Source organism: Crassostrea angulata, chromosome 3 (assembly GCF_025612915.1).
Source record: "Crassostrea angulata isolate pt1a10 chromosome 3, ASM2561291v2, whole genome shotgun sequence".
Classification (NCBI taxonomy): domain Eukaryota; kingdom Metazoa; phylum Mollusca; class Bivalvia; order Ostreida; family Ostreidae; genus Magallana; species Magallana angulata.
In genome coordinates, this window is record NC_069113.1 from 31,042,214 (window position 1) to 31,061,997 (window position 19,784).

The 19,784-nt window shown below is 34.7% G+C and overlaps 2 protein-coding genes across 3 annotated transcripts in view; one reads left to right on the forward strand and one right to left on the reverse strand.

The window, feature by feature from the left end:
• Window positions 1-9,500, forward strand: LOC128176037 (outer dense fiber protein 3-like). 2 transcript variants are annotated; one of them, XM_052842047.1, is made up of 5 exons: window positions 1-252; window positions 6,599-6,706; window positions 6,836-6,949; window positions 7,067-7,284; window positions 8,235-9,500. In XM_052842047.1, the coding sequence occupies exons 1-5, from the start codon at window positions 198-200 to the stop codon at window positions 8,490-8,492; spliced, it is 753 nt and encodes a 250-aa protein (XP_052698007.1). In that variant the 5' UTR covers window positions 1-197; the 3' UTR covers window positions 8,493-9,500. The 2 variants fall into 2 exon arrangements, with proteins under 2 accessions (XP_052698007.1, XP_052698008.1); XM_052842048.1 differs by lacking the exon at window positions 1-252 and adding an exon at window positions 3,205-3,439.
• The window catches only part of LOC128176036 (dual oxidase 2-like), a 25,429-nt gene continuing 14,895 nt past the window's right edge, over window positions 9,251-19,784 (reverse strand). The window contains exons 12-31 of the mRNA XM_052842046.1: window positions 19,244-19,440; window positions 18,935-19,104; window positions 18,258-18,449; window positions 18,045-18,155; window positions 17,472-17,686; window positions 17,042-17,230; window positions 16,129-16,354; window positions 15,613-15,706; window positions 14,672-14,853; window positions 14,206-14,296; window positions 13,807-14,006; window positions 13,312-13,542; window positions 13,108-13,201; window positions 12,896-12,945; window positions 12,427-12,708; window positions 11,466-11,698; window positions 10,940-11,101; window positions 10,363-10,518; window positions 10,082-10,210; window positions 9,251-9,929 (exon numbers count right to left, since the gene is read on the reverse strand). Coding sequence (XP_052698006.1) covers window positions 9,807-9,929; window positions 10,082-10,210; window positions 10,363-10,518; window positions 10,940-11,101; window positions 11,466-11,698; window positions 12,427-12,708; window positions 12,896-12,945; window positions 13,108-13,201; window positions 13,312-13,542; window positions 13,807-14,006; window positions 14,206-14,296; window positions 14,672-14,853; window positions 15,613-15,706; window positions 16,129-16,354; window positions 17,042-17,230; window positions 17,472-17,686; window positions 18,045-18,155; window positions 18,258-18,449; window positions 18,935-19,104; window positions 19,244-19,440 — 3,327 coding nt within the window. The 3' untranslated portion in view covers window positions 9,251-9,806. The remainder of the gene's footprint in view (window positions 9,930-10,081; window positions 10,211-10,362; window positions 10,519-10,939; window positions 11,102-11,465; window positions 11,699-12,426; window positions 12,709-12,895; window positions 12,946-13,107; window positions 13,202-13,311; window positions 13,543-13,806; window positions 14,007-14,205; window positions 14,297-14,671; window positions 14,854-15,612; window positions 15,707-16,128; window positions 16,355-17,041; window positions 17,231-17,471; window positions 17,687-18,044; window positions 18,156-18,257; window positions 18,450-18,934; window positions 19,105-19,243; window positions 19,441-19,784) is intronic.

Genomic DNA, 19,784 nt, shown 5'->3' on the forward strand with positions numbered 1-19,784 from the left:
CCAAGTATCCATACCCGCCACAAATCGAATCGATTTGAGCAAATCTTTGAAAAAAGCCTTATTTTCTTGCCTTTGCTGACCAGAAGTCTCTTGAGAATCACACCAAAAATCGTCTGTTATTCGTACAACTGAACAATCAACAAATCAAGCCAACATCATCAATAATTTGAGAATCTTGAATATTCAACAAAGTGGATATGCCACAACACGTTCCAAAGAAGCCGCTTATCATGATAGCTGCGAGAGAAAGAGGTAAATTTAAGATTATTTTCCTTTTATATCTATGCACAATTGAACTTCATCATAATTTCATTTTGTCTGTTTACTTTAGTTCTATAAAAAAATTCTGAACATTTGTCACTGATTTTTAGAATCTTAAGCATTGCATACATCGGTTTTTCTAAGTCAAAATATGAAATAATCTAGCTTTGACTATGTTTACCGATGAAACTGTCAATGTTTTCCTCTGTTGACCAGATCTAAATCTCTTTGACTTTATTAAGGATCAGTATATACAATTGATACCAGTTAATCGCAATTCGTTTCGACCGATTGACCGGTTACTCGTATCAGCTCAAAATACATAAATTTAGTCTTCGGTAGCCAAGAGTTTGGAGTAGAAAGAATAGCAAACCCATGGTTTGTGAAGATGAACAAATTTTTTGTAAAGTACGCGGTTTTGTTTTTTTGTTTTTGTTTTTTTTTTTACTTTCATCCATGCCATAGAAATACAAATGTTTACAAGAAATAATATCATATAGCAATATTATTTGTCATAATGATATTCAGACTAAAATCTAAAACAGCTGTGAAATAATTTCCATTTCCACTATATCGTATCGTAGTCATTTCATTTTATCAAATGAACAGAAGCAAATTAAAAGTGGTCATCTGACATCAAAGCTCTATGACAAATTTCTTGTTATCATCATTTATGATCGTACATGTAATGTACATTATGTGTAAATTTATATAGACATGAGTATTTGCTGTCTGTAACAAAATAAAATCAATGTCCTATTAAATAACAAAATGTAAGACACATACATAAAGAAGTATTACTATAAATAAAAATTGTAAAAATACTTAACGGCGATTATTGATAATCAAATAGAAGCTTAAAAGGGTAGGGAATCGACATATTGATTTAATAGTCATTATCAATATTATTTATAAATAATAATTAACATCCGCTTACCAATTTTCCTTTCTGATCTCAGCCTTGGCTGTCTCCAGTTTAACTTGATCAAAATCTTGTAAAACATAAAATGTGTTAAACAAGCTACAATAAGTAACGTTTTTACATCTCTAAAATCAATTGGTCGTTACCGTTACGTATAAAACTTTGCCTCATATTGGTACAGTAGTTGGCCATAAATGAGTTCGCAAAATGGCCGACGTTTACGTAGGTCTCGTCATCAGCTGAATTTTTTGGACCAAATATTTATAACAACAAAGTAAAAAGGACTTAGCAGACATATATGTTACTGTGTATTATATCCTTGGGAGTGAAATAATCATAGAATTTTCTAGGTTTAGCGATGTACAGGCTTTGTATTGAATAAAACGGGAGACTACTCGAAATGTAAACTACAACTCTTCCTAGGTCACAAAAAATTTGGGTTTCATTTTTTGACCTTTGTACTTGTGTAATCAATATTTTAACTATGGTTTAATGATATTAATGTCTGAACGTTATGTATGCCCAAAATTGCGTTGATATTGTGTTCCTTTACGATTTAATTGGACATAGAATTCGTGTTATCTTTTTTTAGACAAACTATCGGCGATTTGTAAAGTGCCGAACAACGACCTGTGAGAAGCAGTCTGATTACGGTTTTATTCAACACCATAGACTCTGATCTTGCAGTAAATCAAGCTTTTCAGTTCTTAAAAGCACGTTTTCTGTTATTATTTGGGACTCTAAAACGGCATTCGGTCATCTAGCGGTGCCCTTTTTCAACAACTTTTACTTCGAGTTACAATTTTAGCCTTACTCCGATCTTTAGTATTTAAAACTTTACCTCACAGTTTTTGCTGTATATTCCGATCATCCTTCCAGTTTAAGACATTAAAAATCCAACATCTGACATCTGTATGACGATTTGTTTCTGCCTTCCCCTATTTTTTCTCCGGTTGGGTGCCATGTCGGTTTGCAGACGATAATTGTTTACCAAAGGGAGATAACTCAAAAAATAACATCGGCGAAAGCAGTAAAAAGTAAAAAAGTCGGAGAATCACCGGACGATTTTTTGATTCTGGTTATCGTAGAAAATAGGCTTTATTTTATTTTTTAAATCTACCTTACAGAAAAAAAGTATGTTACGGCGGCCATTTTGCGAACTCATTTGGTAGCTAAACACAGTTTCGTATAAAATCCAGGGGGTTTTTCTCTGAGGAAAAGCATGATGGGTAGGGATTTTCCTGCTATTTTTATGCGGTATACATGAAAATCAAATTTTTAAACTCTCAGTTGCATAATATAGTGAATTATCTTTCGAATACATGAAAAAAGTATGTAGAAAAATTTTAAAAATTAATTTTGTGAGACTCTAAAATAAAGGGCGGTAACTCCAAAAACATCCCGATTTTACACATGCAGAATTTCAAGAATTTTTTAGCGGGTAACATAGCTCTTTAAAAAGCTGGCGAATGTACCCTGAAAATACTATGAAATGATGCCTAAGGACTTGTTCTTGAAAATGTACAGAAATAAAAATGGCTGATTTGGTTGCATTCTGCTTTTAGGGGGAGCCTAAAATGCATGGGTGTACTGCATTTTGAGGCATCCTTTTGTCTATTTTCCGCATGTTTTGAGTGCCAGAAAAATTCTAGCATTAAGTTACATGTGCATTATTTTTAAATATTTACAAAATTCACGATTTTATCTTTCTATTGATATATAAATATATATGTAACATATTTTAACAATTTAATTTTATAGGGGTCAGTTTTGCTTGCCCCTCATCAGAAAACGTCCTTATAACGTTACATATAAAACTGTGTTTTGCACCCTTTATGGCACGCGACTGGAAGAAATTTCCATGAACGTGTTCAATAAATTAGGAACATGAGTTATTCCCCCTATATTGGAAATCTTTTATTCAATTTATCACGTGACCAAATCCCTTACAAGCGTCTTTGTGACTGAGACTAATAACCATAGATACTGCTGTCAAGTATCGATACCCGCCACAAATCGAATCGATTTGAGCAAACCTTGGAAAAAAACCCTCATATCTTGCTTTTGCTGACTAGAGCTCTTTTGATTACCACAACAGAAATCGCATTTTATACGCACGACCAAACAATCAACCGAACAATCTATTGGAATCAATAATTTGAGAATCTTCATTCTTTAATCTTCAACAAACAATCGTGGATATGCCACAAGAAGTCTTAAAGAAGCCGCAAATCACGATAGCTGCGAGAGAAAGAGGTAGGCCTTAGGTCATTGTCCCGTTGTTAAGGTACACCATCTTTCTGGTTATATATATATTTCGTTTTAAATAAATATTCAATCGATTTTTTTCCAATGATAGCTGGAGAAACCGTTATGATTATCTACAGTACTTGAAATTATTTTCCAAATAGTCACTTAGTTTGAAATGTATGCTAAGTCATCTTTTATACTGATAAAACATTTAGATGCACGTAGCATCGATTTTGAAGGGGACAGTCAGACTCGTAAAAAAATTCTGATAAGTGTAATATTCTTTTATATAGAAACGTGAAAATCCTACTGCCCCACTCGGGGAGGGGGGGGGGGGCAGAGCATAAGCGTATCTGTACATACCACTTTTTTATATAGTCATTTTAAAACTGCTTGGTCCGATTTTATATCGAATTTTGCGAACGCCTTTAACCGATAGTTATGCTAAGTATGTGCACATGTAAAATAAAAGACCCATGACACTTTTTCTCGCAGGATATTAAATTTTGTTATGTACAGTATATTAGCCAGTTAGAAATGCAATATCTGTGACTTTGTCTGTTGATTTTCAAGTTAGTTTTAACTTTAAATTCAATCCATAATCAACAATATACAATATTATTAAGGTGAATAAATATGTCGATGTAGATAAGTGGTCATACTCGTGACATTTTTTTTTAATCAATTAATCGCAATAAGACGTGTATACGCATCCATGATATAATTACATTGCATATATCCTTGTTGTCATGTACGCGGTGTTAATAAACCCACTCTCCAAACGCTGAACAGTATTGCACAACAAAGGGTAATCGATTAAAGGTCTCTTCCTTAAAGCTCTTTACCTTAAACATCAAGGTAAAAACCAGAGTGCCTACGAATGTAGAGCTTTGTCAGCTCTTTCTAAATCCGGATCTAGTGACGTGTACCGGGGTATATAAACCTCCGTTTTTTCCAGAGCAAATCGGAACCGACCGTGTCGACTCGCCTGCTGCCGTCCACACAAACTCCATTTAATATGGAGGTGGATTGGAAGTGGGTCCTTTCACACGGGAAAAAAATTTCACCACTGATTTGACATGCATACTTCGTAACCTCCCTGGATTTCAATCTAGGGTCTGTTCCCGGTTCTTGGGCCCTTGCCGCAGCGACCCCGCCGTCACTTTGCAGTGCTTGGGGTTGGCGAGGAACACCCAGGGACCACAGGACAGCCCATTTTTGCGGACGTTTTGGTCTAATGCGCCGTGATTTGAGTTGTTTCTGTGGTTCTGGGTATAGTCAACATTGTCCTCATAGACGGGTAGGTATTGAGCAATATAATGGTCATTTTGTGAAATGTGTAATATTTATTCAGTAAGATTTTCCGCGCGAAGGTATGTATAAATATAAAGAAGGGGTGCTATTTTGCAAGAAAATGGTACTCGTATAGTATAAAGCAATATGTTTAGCATTGGAATTAGTATTAAGACTACAAGGTACAGGTATGTATTAAACAGAAGGGATACTTTTATGACGTAAGTAAGCTAATGATACTAGTGTGTAAATACAAAGAGGCTGGGCAATGGACGCACAAGGAAGGTAGCTATTTTTTTTTCCATTGATTGAAACAGGAGGTTACGAAGGAATGCATTGGGTCAGTGTTTGAATTTTGTTCCCCTGTGATTCGCGGCAGATCGCTGAGAACCAAATGTATTGTTTACTCTTTGTTGTCAAGGATGTGGCGTGTCTGTTTGACAGTAAACCTTTAAATATAGATTTGGTTCTCAATGCTTCTGTATAAAGAATCGGCTGCTTATTATGAATAAAACATGTCTGTACACTTTTCTGTGTTTGTTTTCATTTGTATTAGAGACAGGATTATTAATGAATCGTAGCAAATTATATAATCCATAATATTATAATTCGGATTAAAGGTTATTTAACATGTTGATACAGCTATGTTCGACAGAAAATTGGACTTGAGTCAAACGTTCAATCAGCATAATCCACAGCATGCACGAACCAGTGTTGAATGTTGATTCACTCAAGCAACCCTGCAGACTTTGTCCCTCTGTAATCTATTCTGACCCGCGTTAGAGCCCAATTTAAACATAGTTCATGTCACACTGAGATACTAATGTGGATGAAAGTACATCATCATCAAAATTTAACCACTCGAGATCGCTGGTTTAAAAATAAAACTTGACCATATAGTGTATTTTTAAATATTCTTAAAAGCTGATTGCGCTACAAAGTTAGACATTTAGAAAAAAAAATGTTCAAGATTATACATGTATCATAATATATTTATAATACATACAATCTACATATTTATAGTACGTTACAACATGGAGGTGTCACTTAAATAATCATTGAACTAACAATCAATATCAATAATATATAAGATATCAATAATCAATATCATCATCCCGCTTCAGTGTATACTCAAATTATTTATTTTCTTATTTATAAAAATCTCAGATGACGGGATATTCGTGATCATTTTGAGTGCCGTTTTACAACGAGAAGAGGTAGCTGCAGAACTGCATGTAGCTCAACGGGAAATTTCCCATGGAGCTATAGTTCTCCAGCTAAAAATATGCTTCACATATATAACAACTGAGGGTCAGGGTTAGACCGCAACTGGGCTTAAACCCGAACTAATTCCTTGGAGTACTCATTGGAAATAAATATTATTCTTTTATTATATGATTAAAGCGATACTTTGGATCGACATGTTGAAAAATGCCAATTTTTACAGTTTTCAGCAGGGGATATTAATACAAAAAGGCCTTGGATTTGTGGAAGATTTTTGTAATGTGTTTCTATACAAACAGTTATGAACATTTTTCAAATATCAGTAAAATGATCCAAATGCTAAAATATTGTTATTTTGCTGTTGGATGTTTTCTGTGGTCACTAGGAGTCATTTACTACGTGACATTGTTCATGTAGTTTTTACATGACATTGAGTACATGTAAAAATATGGTAAACCTTTTAAAAACAGAAAATACGTTATTTTGATGATGTGATCTTGAAATTGATATTCTTGCATATAAGTCGTTGACACATTTTAAAAACAGCGGGTTACTAGAGATTCTGCATACATGTGAAATTTGTGTAGTATGTACCAGGAATCGTGTTTACAATCGTGAAACAATTTAGACTCTTCTGTTTCTCTACAGGGCCTGGCCCCGGCCGCTATCGCCTGCCCTCTACCGTAGGCTGTGAGGCCCACGACTGCACCAGACAGGTGCAGCCAGCCTACTCCTTCGGGAGGCTGGAAGGACGAGGTAAGGCTTTTGTCATCAAAACGTTTTCACAAGAGCATTCCGTCTTGAAATGGGAACATTTTATACTGAAGAATAATAAGTATAAAGAGCTCCTATTGAATCGGTATTAATTTGACTTCCTTATTAAAGTCCACTTCAAGGACTGGAGTCCTGGCCCTGCCTACTATATTGATCCTAGGATCACCCGTACTGGGATGGATGGTACCCCTGAGTACTCTTTGCTGGCCAGACAGAAGGATCTCAGTAAGGTTTTTTTTCTTATACACGAAACCGCACAAAATTATAAAGTACATGTATAATTGTTGTTGTTGGTGTGTTGATTTGTATATCTGTTCACAATGTTGTTCTATTTTTTCACAGACACCTTCAAAGTCCCCTCCCCCGGACTTTACTCTCCAGAGAAAGTCCACCCCCAGGGGGAGCGCCATGCCCCTCAGTACTCCATCAGTGCCAGAACCAAGATGAGGCGCATTGACCCGAACCCGGCCCCCAATCAGTACACACTGCCGCCCATCATAGGGAGCAAGCAGCCCAACAAGCCGGCCGCCCCCGCCTACGTCATGACCAATCGCACTGAGGTACTCTATTCAGACCGAAAATGTCTTACCAGTACAACTGTTTTTTACTATATATAGTTATATAATTTTTGATATCTCAAATAACATTTTTAATTATTTTATGCATGCCATATTTGAAGGAAATATACGAAATCCTACAGTTACGTTTATGAATTTTGTGAAATTTTATGGAAATTACGGTATTCTTTAGGGGGTTGTTGTTCAGTAACACTTCTTACAAAGTCTAATCTACTTGGTGAAGCTCTCTTTGCTGCAGTACTTTGAAATTAGAAATTAAAACCCTGGATCCAGAACTTTTTTCAATGGTTCTATTTGAACTTAAAAGTGTATGTGTTTGAGGAGGGGGGGTGGTTACTGAAATGTTTTTATATGAAAGTTGTTAATGCACTGTGAATTAATTTCAGTTCATTGAATAAGCAGGATGTAGCATCAGTTTTATAATTTGTATACTTTATTTACAACCATTTGAATTATGCAGGAAAAAAGGTAAGTGTACACACACATTTTGCATGTTTTTATGGCTTTCATTTGTGCATGGCATTTAAGTTTCTCAAACTTATCAAGCACTTTTTCAGAAATTCTTACATCGAAAACGCATGAGCATCTTTTTTATTTTCCGACTAATTATGTATTCATGTATTGTAGCATAAATTGTTACATGCTATTGTACTATGTACTAGTTAGATTTCCCTTTGGCATTAACATAAAACACATTACACATGCATATGTTGATAAACGCACACGTATTCAAAATCCAATTTTGCTTTCCATTCGCCTCTAATACAAGTTTTTGAAATATAGAATAAATAATTTATAAAGAGCTAATCATTTTCTTCATTGCATCGATAATTTAATGAATTGAGTGATCAGTCTTTCCTTTTACAAGAACAGAATTTGCTTGTTGCTTATATGTACTGAGTTTATAAAACAAAGCTCCTATTGATTTTTAGATTGGTAGTTACTTGGAGGATCTGTGCAAAACTCCAGGCCCTGGCAAGTACAATGCTACCCACCCCAATGTGAACAAGAACATGGCGCCCCTGTACTCCATCAGGAGCAGAAGCTATGCCCCAGGAGACACCACCAAAAAGCCTGGCCCCGGCGCTCACAGCCCGGAGAAGGTGGTCATCAGTCGCGTCCAGCCCCCCAAGTACTCCCTGGGGATCCGGCACTCCGAGTTCACCTGCCCACTCATTGCCGAGGGATAGATCCACCCTTCTGTGGTGGCTTGCCTGCAAAACTTGGAAAACGACCATGGATTTTTTTTTTATGTTAAATATATTTTTAATGTAAGATTGAAATTTTGTATATGTTTTAATATGACTTTTGTAGAAGTTTAACTGAGAATGTTTTATTAAAAATTGTAAAGTTTATACATCGCACATCATAATTGATGTTGTCCATAGAAGGATTTTATATTTGAATAAACATGCATAGTTTTGACACTTGTTCATTTTCCCTTCAAAAAATGACAGCTCTTTGGTATATGTCTCAAACCAAGATAAAAAGAGCACTTGTAACAATGTACAATGCATGTGACTTTGTAAAAAGTACAATAGCGTTCAGTTTACAAAGTATGATCAACCCTATCTGCAAGGTGAAGACAAACTACTAGTAAATCTACAATGACCAAAACTTTGTTAACCAGGGCATCTTTGACAGAAGACATCCAACCTATATTGGACTTTTAAAAACTTCTGAACTATTAATTAAGTTGAAACCATTAATCACATGTAGATTATTTCTGTTGGCAAAATGATAGCCCATGTAATGTGAAGGATGATTAACCTGCCTATTTAGGATATGCTACCAGAATTTCCATTCTATGTTGTGACTTTGTCCTTAAACACAACTACTGTAATGTATCCATTTAAAGACAAGCATATAATTAAGAATACATACGAATTTATCATTACAGATTCCATCAAGCATTTATAATGAGTACAGACAATGTAAAGACAAATGATGAGATTTTATGTGCAATATTTTTACTGAAATGACCATACAAATGTACAAAAATAAATTCCTCTATTGGAAGGAATGTTCTATAACACATATGTACAAATACATGTGGATGATAGTTTATTTTGAAGACATCCTATAGTGTGCTTCTTCAAATTGTTCTGGTACATTAAACATATTTCGGATAAGGCATCAGCAGGAAGTCACTGCAGAATGCATTTTTTAACATAATATTATTTTTCCTATAGTCCTCATAAAAATAATACATTTGATAGTATACAATGATAGAGGTGTTCAGAATTTGATTCTATACATGCATGTTCCAACATTTATAATTTCTTCTGCATTCATTTTATTAAGGTTTACATTTTCATCCATAATGTTTATAACTTTCCATGTATATCACACAGCTAATATATATAGTATACAATTCAAAAGCAAATAAAGTTTAAAGTCAGTTAACTACTACAGGCATTTATTCACTGAATTAAAACAAAAATTAATGAGAGTTGCTGTAGATATTATTTATAAACATCTATAACTTAATATAAACAAACAGTCTAGAAGTTTTCGAAGTGGTGATTGAAAGTGGCGCCCTCCTGCTTGTTGAGGTTGGTACAAGCTCCATCCAGGTTGTTGGTCATGTTAGGTGGGCCGCAGCTAAAAACTCCAAAGGTACGCACCTGTTGCAAAAAAAAAACAACCCAGATTTTAGAATGAATCAAGGGAGTGAAAGAATTAAATGAAATGAGGGAGTGAGAAACATGTGAATAATGCATTTTTTTAAAGTATAGCATTCAAATAATAAATTAAAGGCAAAACATAAGTTGCATACATTAGGATGTTCACTTCTGACTGATTTCAAGAAATCCTGGAAGTTGGGTCGACCAAAATGGGTAACAGCACTTAGACCAGTGAATAAACTTTTCCCTGCCACTTTCTGGAAATGTCTCTCACAAATGTACTAGAAACAGATAAAAGCATGATATTAAGAACAAAATCATTCCATTAAATATACTTATGACAGTCACAAACAAGTTTAAAACAAGAGAGAAAAAATACTGGTTTATTAAAATTGTGAAATTTGAAAAAAGAAAAGAAAATGAATATTCTTACCAACATGGTGGTTCGTAAATCAAATTTCTCCTTGAATTGAGTGACAAATATATGAGTATCCATGAACTGATTGCTGTCCACATTCTCCACCTCGCGGATGATATCCGTCATCCACTCAAACTGCTTCTGAGTACGCGTCACCCACAAAAAGTACACCTAAACATGCATGGAGAAGTTGATCAAGTTTTTGTGTAATGTTATTGTAATATATGTGAACAATTAAACACCACATCTCCTAGAATATAATAACAAACAAAATAGTATATTCTAGTACAATGTTAATTGCTGATTTTTATTTCAATAATAACAGAAACCTTAGCATATAGCAGAATAATTAACATGAAATCTGCGTTCAATTCTTTAACAACAGAGGACAAGGGAAATACCGGTAAGCTTAATTGGCATGTATTAACAATATCTTCACTTATACTTTCCAAAAAGATAACCTCTGTCTACAATGTCATTTTATTTTCCAAAACATTAATATTTACCATTCTTTTAAAGTTGAAAAATACACAAACAAGATAAAAAACATTGTTTTATACAGTAATTTCAAATTTAAAAAATTCCCATATACCTTCTTGCATGGGAATCTGAGGTCGGCAATCTTGGATTTGTGGACGATGTCTTTTAAGATGGAAGCAAATGGAGTGACCCCAATACCTCCGCCCACCAATATGGCCACTTCATACCTGTACCAATCCTGGTGCCCCTCTCCATAGGGTCCATCAACGTAGACCTACATGTCAAAGTCACCAAGAGATTCATCCAACAATAACTCATGTACACAATATTGAAAATACATCATTTATGATAGTCTACCATCATAGTTTATAAATTCATGTTCCCCTTTTTAACTTCAGATTATGCATGTCATTTGATCATTTATTTTCATTCCAAATCAAGTAACCCATGGCCAATCAAATATGTACTGTATTTCAGGTACTTAAGATTTTCCATGAGATAAGACTTCTTATTCAAAGAGTTGTATGTTACCATATCCCTAACTCAAGCTTAGGGATAAAAAACAAGAGTTGGATAATGAAAGTCATTTTCCTTCACATATCAATAGGGTAATTGTAGCAAAAATATACACAACTTACACTTGGATAAGCCAATTTTCCCTCCAGGTTGTCTGGGTCGTATAGATTTCTGAGATTGTAGGTCCAGGGCCCCACTGCTCGGATGTGAAGGCTGAGGTATTCCTCGTGGGGGGCAGAGCTGATGGTGAAGGGGTGGTACTCATTCTCCCCTAGCTCAAGACATGCAATTCTAACCCACTGTCCAGATTTATAGTCAAATGTTGTTGGTCTCTGGAAAACTAAAGCTGTAACATCTGAAAAAATAAATGAAGAAAACAAATGACTCTTATGGTTACAATTCTAAGATTACATTACGCAAAATTTAAAAAAAAATTTCTTTGCAACCTCACAAAATAATATTTGCACACACTGGAAAAAAAATTTGCAATAAGGTGTTTTTTGGCTAGATTAATACATGTACATCAATTAATTAAATTCTAAATTAATTTTTCACTGACAACATTATATAAATAGTGCCTGTTTGGGAGGGTAACAGTTGAAATTGACACCCCGAGAAAACCATTGTCAACCGACGCGAAGCGGAGGTTGACAATGGTTTTCGAGGGGTGTCAATTTCAACTGTTATCCTCCCAAACAGGCACTATTTATTTTGTTATACTGAATGTCAATTTTAAAATTTTTAAGAAAATTTTACTGCTTTTATATAGGAATAACGTGAATTCTACAGCGAACCGTACGCGCATAATTTTCGCGCATGTAACATTTTTTTATATTACCCGTTGCCAAGTGCGTTGCTAACGCTGAGGGTAATAGTAAATATTATTAACTGCGTCTTAACCAATCAGATTTCAGTATTTAACATGAAAGTATAACAAAACAGAATAAAATTTACAGGTATTAAACAGTAGAATTTTTAAATACAGGAGTATAAATTTCCTGATTTTCTTTCAGGTTACTTTTGCTGAGTTTTCACTGATTTTGAAATTCTGAGTAAACTGTAGAGAAAACGTGAAAAACTCACCAGAGGGAAGTAACTCTGCCTTCACCACTCTACACTCAATCTTCTTTCGGCTGAGACTGATCAGCTTGTCAATGATGTAGATAACGAGTGGTCCAATCAGGTAGGTGTGTGTGATAGGGGCCTGCACCAGCCGCCCCAGACCATGCATGATCATAAAGATGTACAGGAAGATGTACAGATTGTGGGTGTTCCAGAAAGCATTGAAGGCGTTCCGGCGGGCGTACGGGGTGGCAAAAACATACATGACGATCACAATTAGGGTCAGGAGTATTCCAGTAACACCTGCAATATTGCACCAAATAATTAGTTTATCTCTGAGATTATCTGAGAAGGAAGCAAGGAATTAATAGTAAGAATCTATTTAAGCAACACAAATTTATTCCAAGTACAAATTGTTCTCAATCATCTCATGCAATCTCTTATTGTAAAAGATAAGTAAGGAAGATTAACAGGTATCTGGTTACTTTACCAGTGATTGTGGTGTAGGTCCAGTAATGGAATGATGCTAGAATATGTGTTCTACAAACAAGATAATTAACTCATTACTGAATATTCAATGGAATGATGCTAGAATATGTGTTCTACTAACAAGATAATTAAATCATTACTGAATATTCAAAAAAAAGTTTTTGATAGACTTGCCTGGGATTTTACACATTGTGATTACAAAATAAGACTTACGCTCTGAAATATTCCATGAAGTAGCAGTTAGCATCTCCCGAAGTTTGGGTTGAGATGTGATAGAGATTGATCCCATGGCCAATCACATGAATAACTGAAAATGAAAATGAAATTATACCTTGAATCAGTATATCAACAGGACGGTGCAAGAGAGGCAAATCAAAGACATTTGTTTTTTTTAAATCTCATCTAAATGATAATTACATGTGGATAGTAAGGCCTGGTATGCAATAAACTTGTGAAATGCATGCATGGAGTCCCATGGAAAGAAGCGGTGCAGGAAAGTTTCTCTGAAGAACGTGATCATATTGCGGCTCATTGTTATCAACAGCGCGCAGTAGGTGAACATCATGGCACTAGCAGCTCCTCGAGTGACTGTTACTCCATATCCGGCGATTCGCCTCAGTCCAGCATGTTCACGCTCGAAGGAGTAGTCTTTAACATTAAAATAGTAAAACTGACTTTATGTGCATTAATAAATGACTATAAAATTTTTGACAAAATAAGTTAAAAAAAAAAAAAAAAAAAGGTACATGGAAAAAACAAAGTATAGTCCGTTTTAAAATGAAATCATCACTAAAATGATGATGTCTATCTTCTATAAACGCTTTCACAATGATCTGATGATGGTTTTAATGATTGGTTTATCTGTTACCTCTTGTGAAAAGGTATGACTGTTCATATTAAGGAAATACGTACAGAAAGCTCTTTCCAGGAAAATTCCGATTAGAACCAGGGTGAAGAGGGTTCCCCAGAAGATCTCCAGTCTGTTCGATGAGATATAGCTGGTGATTTCATACATCTTCTGTGCGAATGGTGTTTTGGGATATTCCTGTTGATGGGTAGTCACACGAACGACACTCTGCTGTCTCTGGAAACCTTTCTTTTTTGCACCTTTCCTACAAAGAAATATCAAATTACAATCATTTAATAACAAAATTGTAATATTGGTACGGTATAGGCAAAATACAGGTACACATAATATACGAAAACAAATCAATTTAGTTCAACAGATTCATTAAAGAATGCTTAGAGAGAGAATGATGAAACTGAATTCTTTACCGGGGTTAGAATGCACTCCCCCCTGAAACAACTTACTGAGTGTAGTTCTTCATGATGGTGGCCCTTTTTGATCGGATTGTTGTGGTGTTGGCTACAGTCTTTACTGGTTGTCCAATATCTCCAATAGCTGTGTTTAATTAGAAAAGAAAAAATCTAAACTTATATATAAAAGTTAAGTTTCTGACAGCTGCCCTGTGATAAGAAAGAAATCATAGTTTTCTATGCTGGTTACAGGAAAATTTGTTGTGTAAAAACATATTGAATCTCATTGTCTGCATGCTTCCTAACACTGAATAATTCAGTTATACAGGAACAAAACACAATAAAATATAAGAAAAGGAATTAGGTAAAAAGCTTACAAAACTATTATAACCATTTCCATAACTAGTTTGCCTATTACTTAATACATGTATTACCAATAAACTGCTGGATTTCAACAATTTTCAAATGAATTATATTAATCCCCTATTTTACCATTCTACCAAACTGTACATGTACTTACCGTCCAGATTAAGGGTGGCCTTTTGCAAAGTTCCAGCGTATTCATCAGAGGCAAAAATCTTTTTGAAGTCCTCAAAGGTGATGTCTGAGCCATAGCTGATATTGGCGGCCTTGTACATGGAGGTCACCAGCTCCTCCATCTTTTTGTCATCGAGGGTTGAATCTGACAAGTCCAACAGGGATCTGGAAAGTTGTGTGTGTTAATTTTATCAAAAATTTACGTAGTTGATGCATCTATTATTGGGCAAAATTGTGAATGAACATGGGCTAGTATTCTTCATTTGATTTAGACAGTGCTATTGTTTTTTCACATGTATCTTTGGAGAAGGTGCAAATATCAATTTCCAAAGGTCTAAACATGTTTTTCCAAAGATTTAAATGTCCATGGACCTTTTATCTCCCTACGAAATCATTACAAACACAGCTTTCTAATTAAAGTAGCCTGAGAAGTAACAGTTACAATGTATCTCATATATCCATGTATTATACATCATAATTATGCTAATATCAGGCAACAATTAGATTTGTTGTTCTGAATTATACTTTTAACACCATTAAAGATTGCGACATACTACATGTATTTCAGCAAAAAAGAAAGAATCTTGATCTAATCTTTACAGGTCCATCTTGATATTTCCAAATGGGATGTGAATTACTGTGGTTTCATTAATATTCAAGGGTATCAATTTTCGTGGATAAAGTGAAAATCAGTTTTAAGGATACGTAAATTCGTGGCCAATGACCCTATCAATACAAGATGTTATTGGAAATTGCACTTCAATGAACACTTAATTTCGTGGATCAACTTAATAACGAAATCCACGAAAATTGGTATTCAACGAATATTGATGAAACCACAGTAGTTCATTTTGATCTATTGTGTAAAATGGAAAATATATTGAACAAACAACCATTCAAAAAGACTTAGATCATAATTCTTACTTGATCATGTTAGCAAAGTCTTTCTTGGACAGTCTTCCTCTTCGTTGAATATCATACATGCTAAAGATCAGATGAATTTTGCTTTCAGCATCCTCTGTAATCAGTTTAATATCAAAATGTTAAAAATAAAAACATTTTAATGAGACCAATTGAGGTCATGCAATCATTTCATATCCCAGTATTAAAATCAATTGTTTCTATCAATTCATACTAAAAGAGATCTTCTTAACTCTAGGTTTTACATCAAAGCAATCACATAACGTAATTTTTTTACATAATGACTACCATACCTCATACAAGACAAACTTGAGTCTTTTGTTATATAGTTACGTTCTTAGAAACGGCATAAGTTAATTTCTTATCAACAATGTTTTAACCAATCATATTCTCATATTAAAAAAATGTGGTCAATGACTTGAAAAAACGATAAATATAAAATACTATAAAATATTTATAATTACTTAAGAGGGTAAATTTTAATGATTTTTTTATAAAAAGTATGTCAAAATGAATTACGTGAGGAAAGGACAACAAAGAAGTCAAGGAATTCTCGAAAACTGACGAATCCACTCCTGTCTGAATCTACCAACAAGAACATGTTGCGAACAAAGATGGAAGTTGGCTTTAGTCCAAGAGCCTCTGCAAACTCGGTACGTGTCAGTTGTATTTCCGCAATCTTTTTGGCAGTATCATGATCCAAATTTTCTAGATCCAATTCTTTGCTAGTCTTGTCTTTGAATGCCTGTTGGAAAGAAAATGTTAACTATTGAAAATTGACATTCAAAGTACATATATGTATTGATTTATATAATCATAAATATCAAATAATTTCTTTTCACAAGATGCTGAGAATCAGATTTTTTTCTGTCAACATTAGCCCTGACACAACTTAATTACATCTAGAAAAACTCAAATTGTTTAGCCCTGCATTTAGACCTTTTGTATAAAATACCCTAGAAAAGGAAGGGGAGAACATTCCTTTTCTCTTTTTTAATGGTAACAATATATTTCTTTGTGAATCAACCACTGCACGCAAAATGCCTCATATCAACATTTCAGCATTCTAAAGTATGAATTAACCTTGTTTGAAATAACATCCTGCAAACCAACTTTTATTTACGACGTTATTTCTCTATCTATACTTCCAATAAACTAGTTCGAAAAAACGAATTTTCAAGACATACATATCCAGACACGTCTTGTTATAACAACAATACGATTTAATACAACTGGTTTGTGGCAAGAAAAATTCTTGACTACAAGGCCCTCAGGAACCCCGTGAAATTTTCTCACACGCGAATAAAAGTTGGTTAACAGTAGCATCAATTTTCGTAAGTAAACATGAACCACAAAACAGGATGGTATTCCTTGATTTTAATGAAACACATTCCTCACAATAGGGGTTGCCAAACTCTTGTAAAAAATTTACCTGCAAGCATATAACTCTAAAGAATTTGTCCAACAACTTCTGTCTATCTTCCTTGGTGGATGCATTGTTAAGTATAAGCTCAGCCTTGCCAAAATTGTTTGTAGAAAAACTGGCTCCAATTCCTTCCGCAAAATTCTTTAACTTTGATGAAAACTGGGATTTTCTTTCAACATCAGCAAATTTCAAAACCTATAAAATTTCAAGTTCATGAAATACTGATAAAAATGATCAGTCATATCAAATCTAATAGGTACATGTATTAAGTCTGACTTACATTTCGGTAAACTCCGAGAGAAAAAACAACATTGTTTTTTAACAATTTTCAAAGCTTGTACCTAACGACGTTTTCGAAATCAAATTAATGACTAACTAAAGAATCAGACAAAATAAACATAATTGAGTAGCATAAAGTTGAGTATATATATCTGACCAAATCAATTTCTCCTTCAGCTCTGACAGATAAAAGAGGTCGGTCATCAGCATTCCAGAGGCGTATACTCTTTCCTTGGCTGGACTGTTTAGGTCGAAGGTCAATCATACGCAGGGGTTTACCTCGTCTGTCATTCACATGCAATTTTTTCCTCTGACTGTCAAATTTGATGACTACATTTCTCTCTCCTTCTTTCTTCCCAACCCATTCAACCACTGTTAATAAAGCATTTGGTTAATTAGAGATTCTAACAACATAAAACTGAGCATCCAAGTCTTTTAAAAAACAAGAAACATAACAAATGTGTTGAGAGACCAAACCACTTTTTATTTTGGAACTGAATTCCAGAATATTTCCAAAGACTTTTCTTGAACTACCGGTAATATTAATGAATTTTAAGGTAAAACAAGGGTGACAGTTCTTCAAAATGAAATTTTAATTAATTCAGTTATATGAACATCCAATTAATTGTAACACCAAGCAAATATCACAGTTTGAACATATGCATAATTAATTCAAGTTTTTTTATGTTATCTTATATATTACTTCATTATTAAACAATCATATCCTCACCATTGAAGGTATTGGGATCGGTCGATTTGTCAGTACGGGCCCTCTTTTTCCTGGCCTCCATCATTTTCTTCCGTCTTTGTCTGGCCATCAGAAGCATCACTCCAATAGTGGCTGAAAATCAAAGCACAAACATTGGTAATCACAGATTTAATACAAAGCTCACTGAGACGAGCATGCATCTTTTAGTAGCACTTGATTTCATCACAGAATTACCTGGCACTACCAAGCCAATCCAAATAAAGGTAAATGGAAAAGAAATGTGGCTGTCCATCCCAAAAAAGTAGTCAAAAGTCTGCCAGGCGGTGCAGTTCTCAATGAGCGGCAGAGCACCTGTAGCATTGCTGGTACGAATAACTTGTGGAGGAACACCTGGGTCCAACTGAGCAGGTTGCTCACAGGGGTCATCTGTTCAAATAATCAAAACATATACAGGTCATCCTCAACAGTTATACATGTATAACTGCTTTTCATCTCTTGAAATCAAATTGAATAAATGAAATGCTTGGAAATTAATTTTTGGCCACCTGTAATGGACTTGCTCCACAGAGCTTATTACTGTAGATTCCTTATTTTATGCAAGTACTTTAATCCGCTATTCAACAGTTTTGCATCAAATCGCAAGAATATAAAATCGCGAACGCTGAATTTTTTATCATGATCCCAAAAAATTTACATCTCTCTAAAAAATTAAAGCAAGATTTTAAAATCTGTAAGATGTTCTTCTCGCGATTTTACGCGGATATTAATTCCTCGTGTTTAATTAGGAATTTACAGTAAACTATAAAATATCAACCCAACTGTTTACTTCTTCATGTATATGCGCTTAAGGGGGGAAAGGTGGGGGGGGGGGGGGGATTTAGTAAACTTTTTGAACAAAAGATCAAACTTACCAGTTCCTCTGTGTACAAAAGGGTCTGCCTGAATATCTGCATTGTTGATGTCAACCAGATTTCCGTTGGAATCTCGCTGTCCTTCCACTCTTAGGTTGGTGACTTTCGACAAAATGTATCCCAATGTAATCTCATTGTTGATGAAATCTATCTCTGTCTGGTTGAAGATCCTATACAGATAATGGGGGGGAAAGAAATCCAATCAATTTCAACTTACACATCCAAAAAAATTTATCATTTTCATAAAATTAGATACATACTACTTTTCAAGCTTTATATTAATGTTTAATCCATTTTGGAATGACTTACTTGTTATTGATGTTTTCATACCAAAACCGATCGCCATCTCGGATTCTGCAGAACTGTTCCACCATGATGATTCGGAACAAGTCTCCTGGACCATCTTCCGTTGTCTCCATCAGTCCCCCAGCAAACAAATCCACATCTTCTGGTGATGTCCCGTTGAGTCCAGAACCTTGGTACAGAAGTCGCAGAGCTTCAATTGCCTGAAAGAATCAGATCACATATCAAATGCATTACCGACTGAAACCAAATGTTCAAATTTCTATTCCGAAGAAGTAGAAGCATGCCAAGTAAGTTGATATTTATGCCGTAAACCATAATTTGTATATAAACAAGGGCACCATGAAGTGAAGCATCCCCTCGCAACATAAAATATTGTTGGAGGAAAATCCATTATATAGGCATACACAATTTAGTAGATCAATTTTTTTCTATAAATCAGGGCATGGAGGAGGGGTTACATTTTACATTTAGGTGGTTGTATAGTTCCCCCTACTCCTGGTAAAAACACTCAATATATGCTTTTAAGGAATTAAGCTTCATTTAG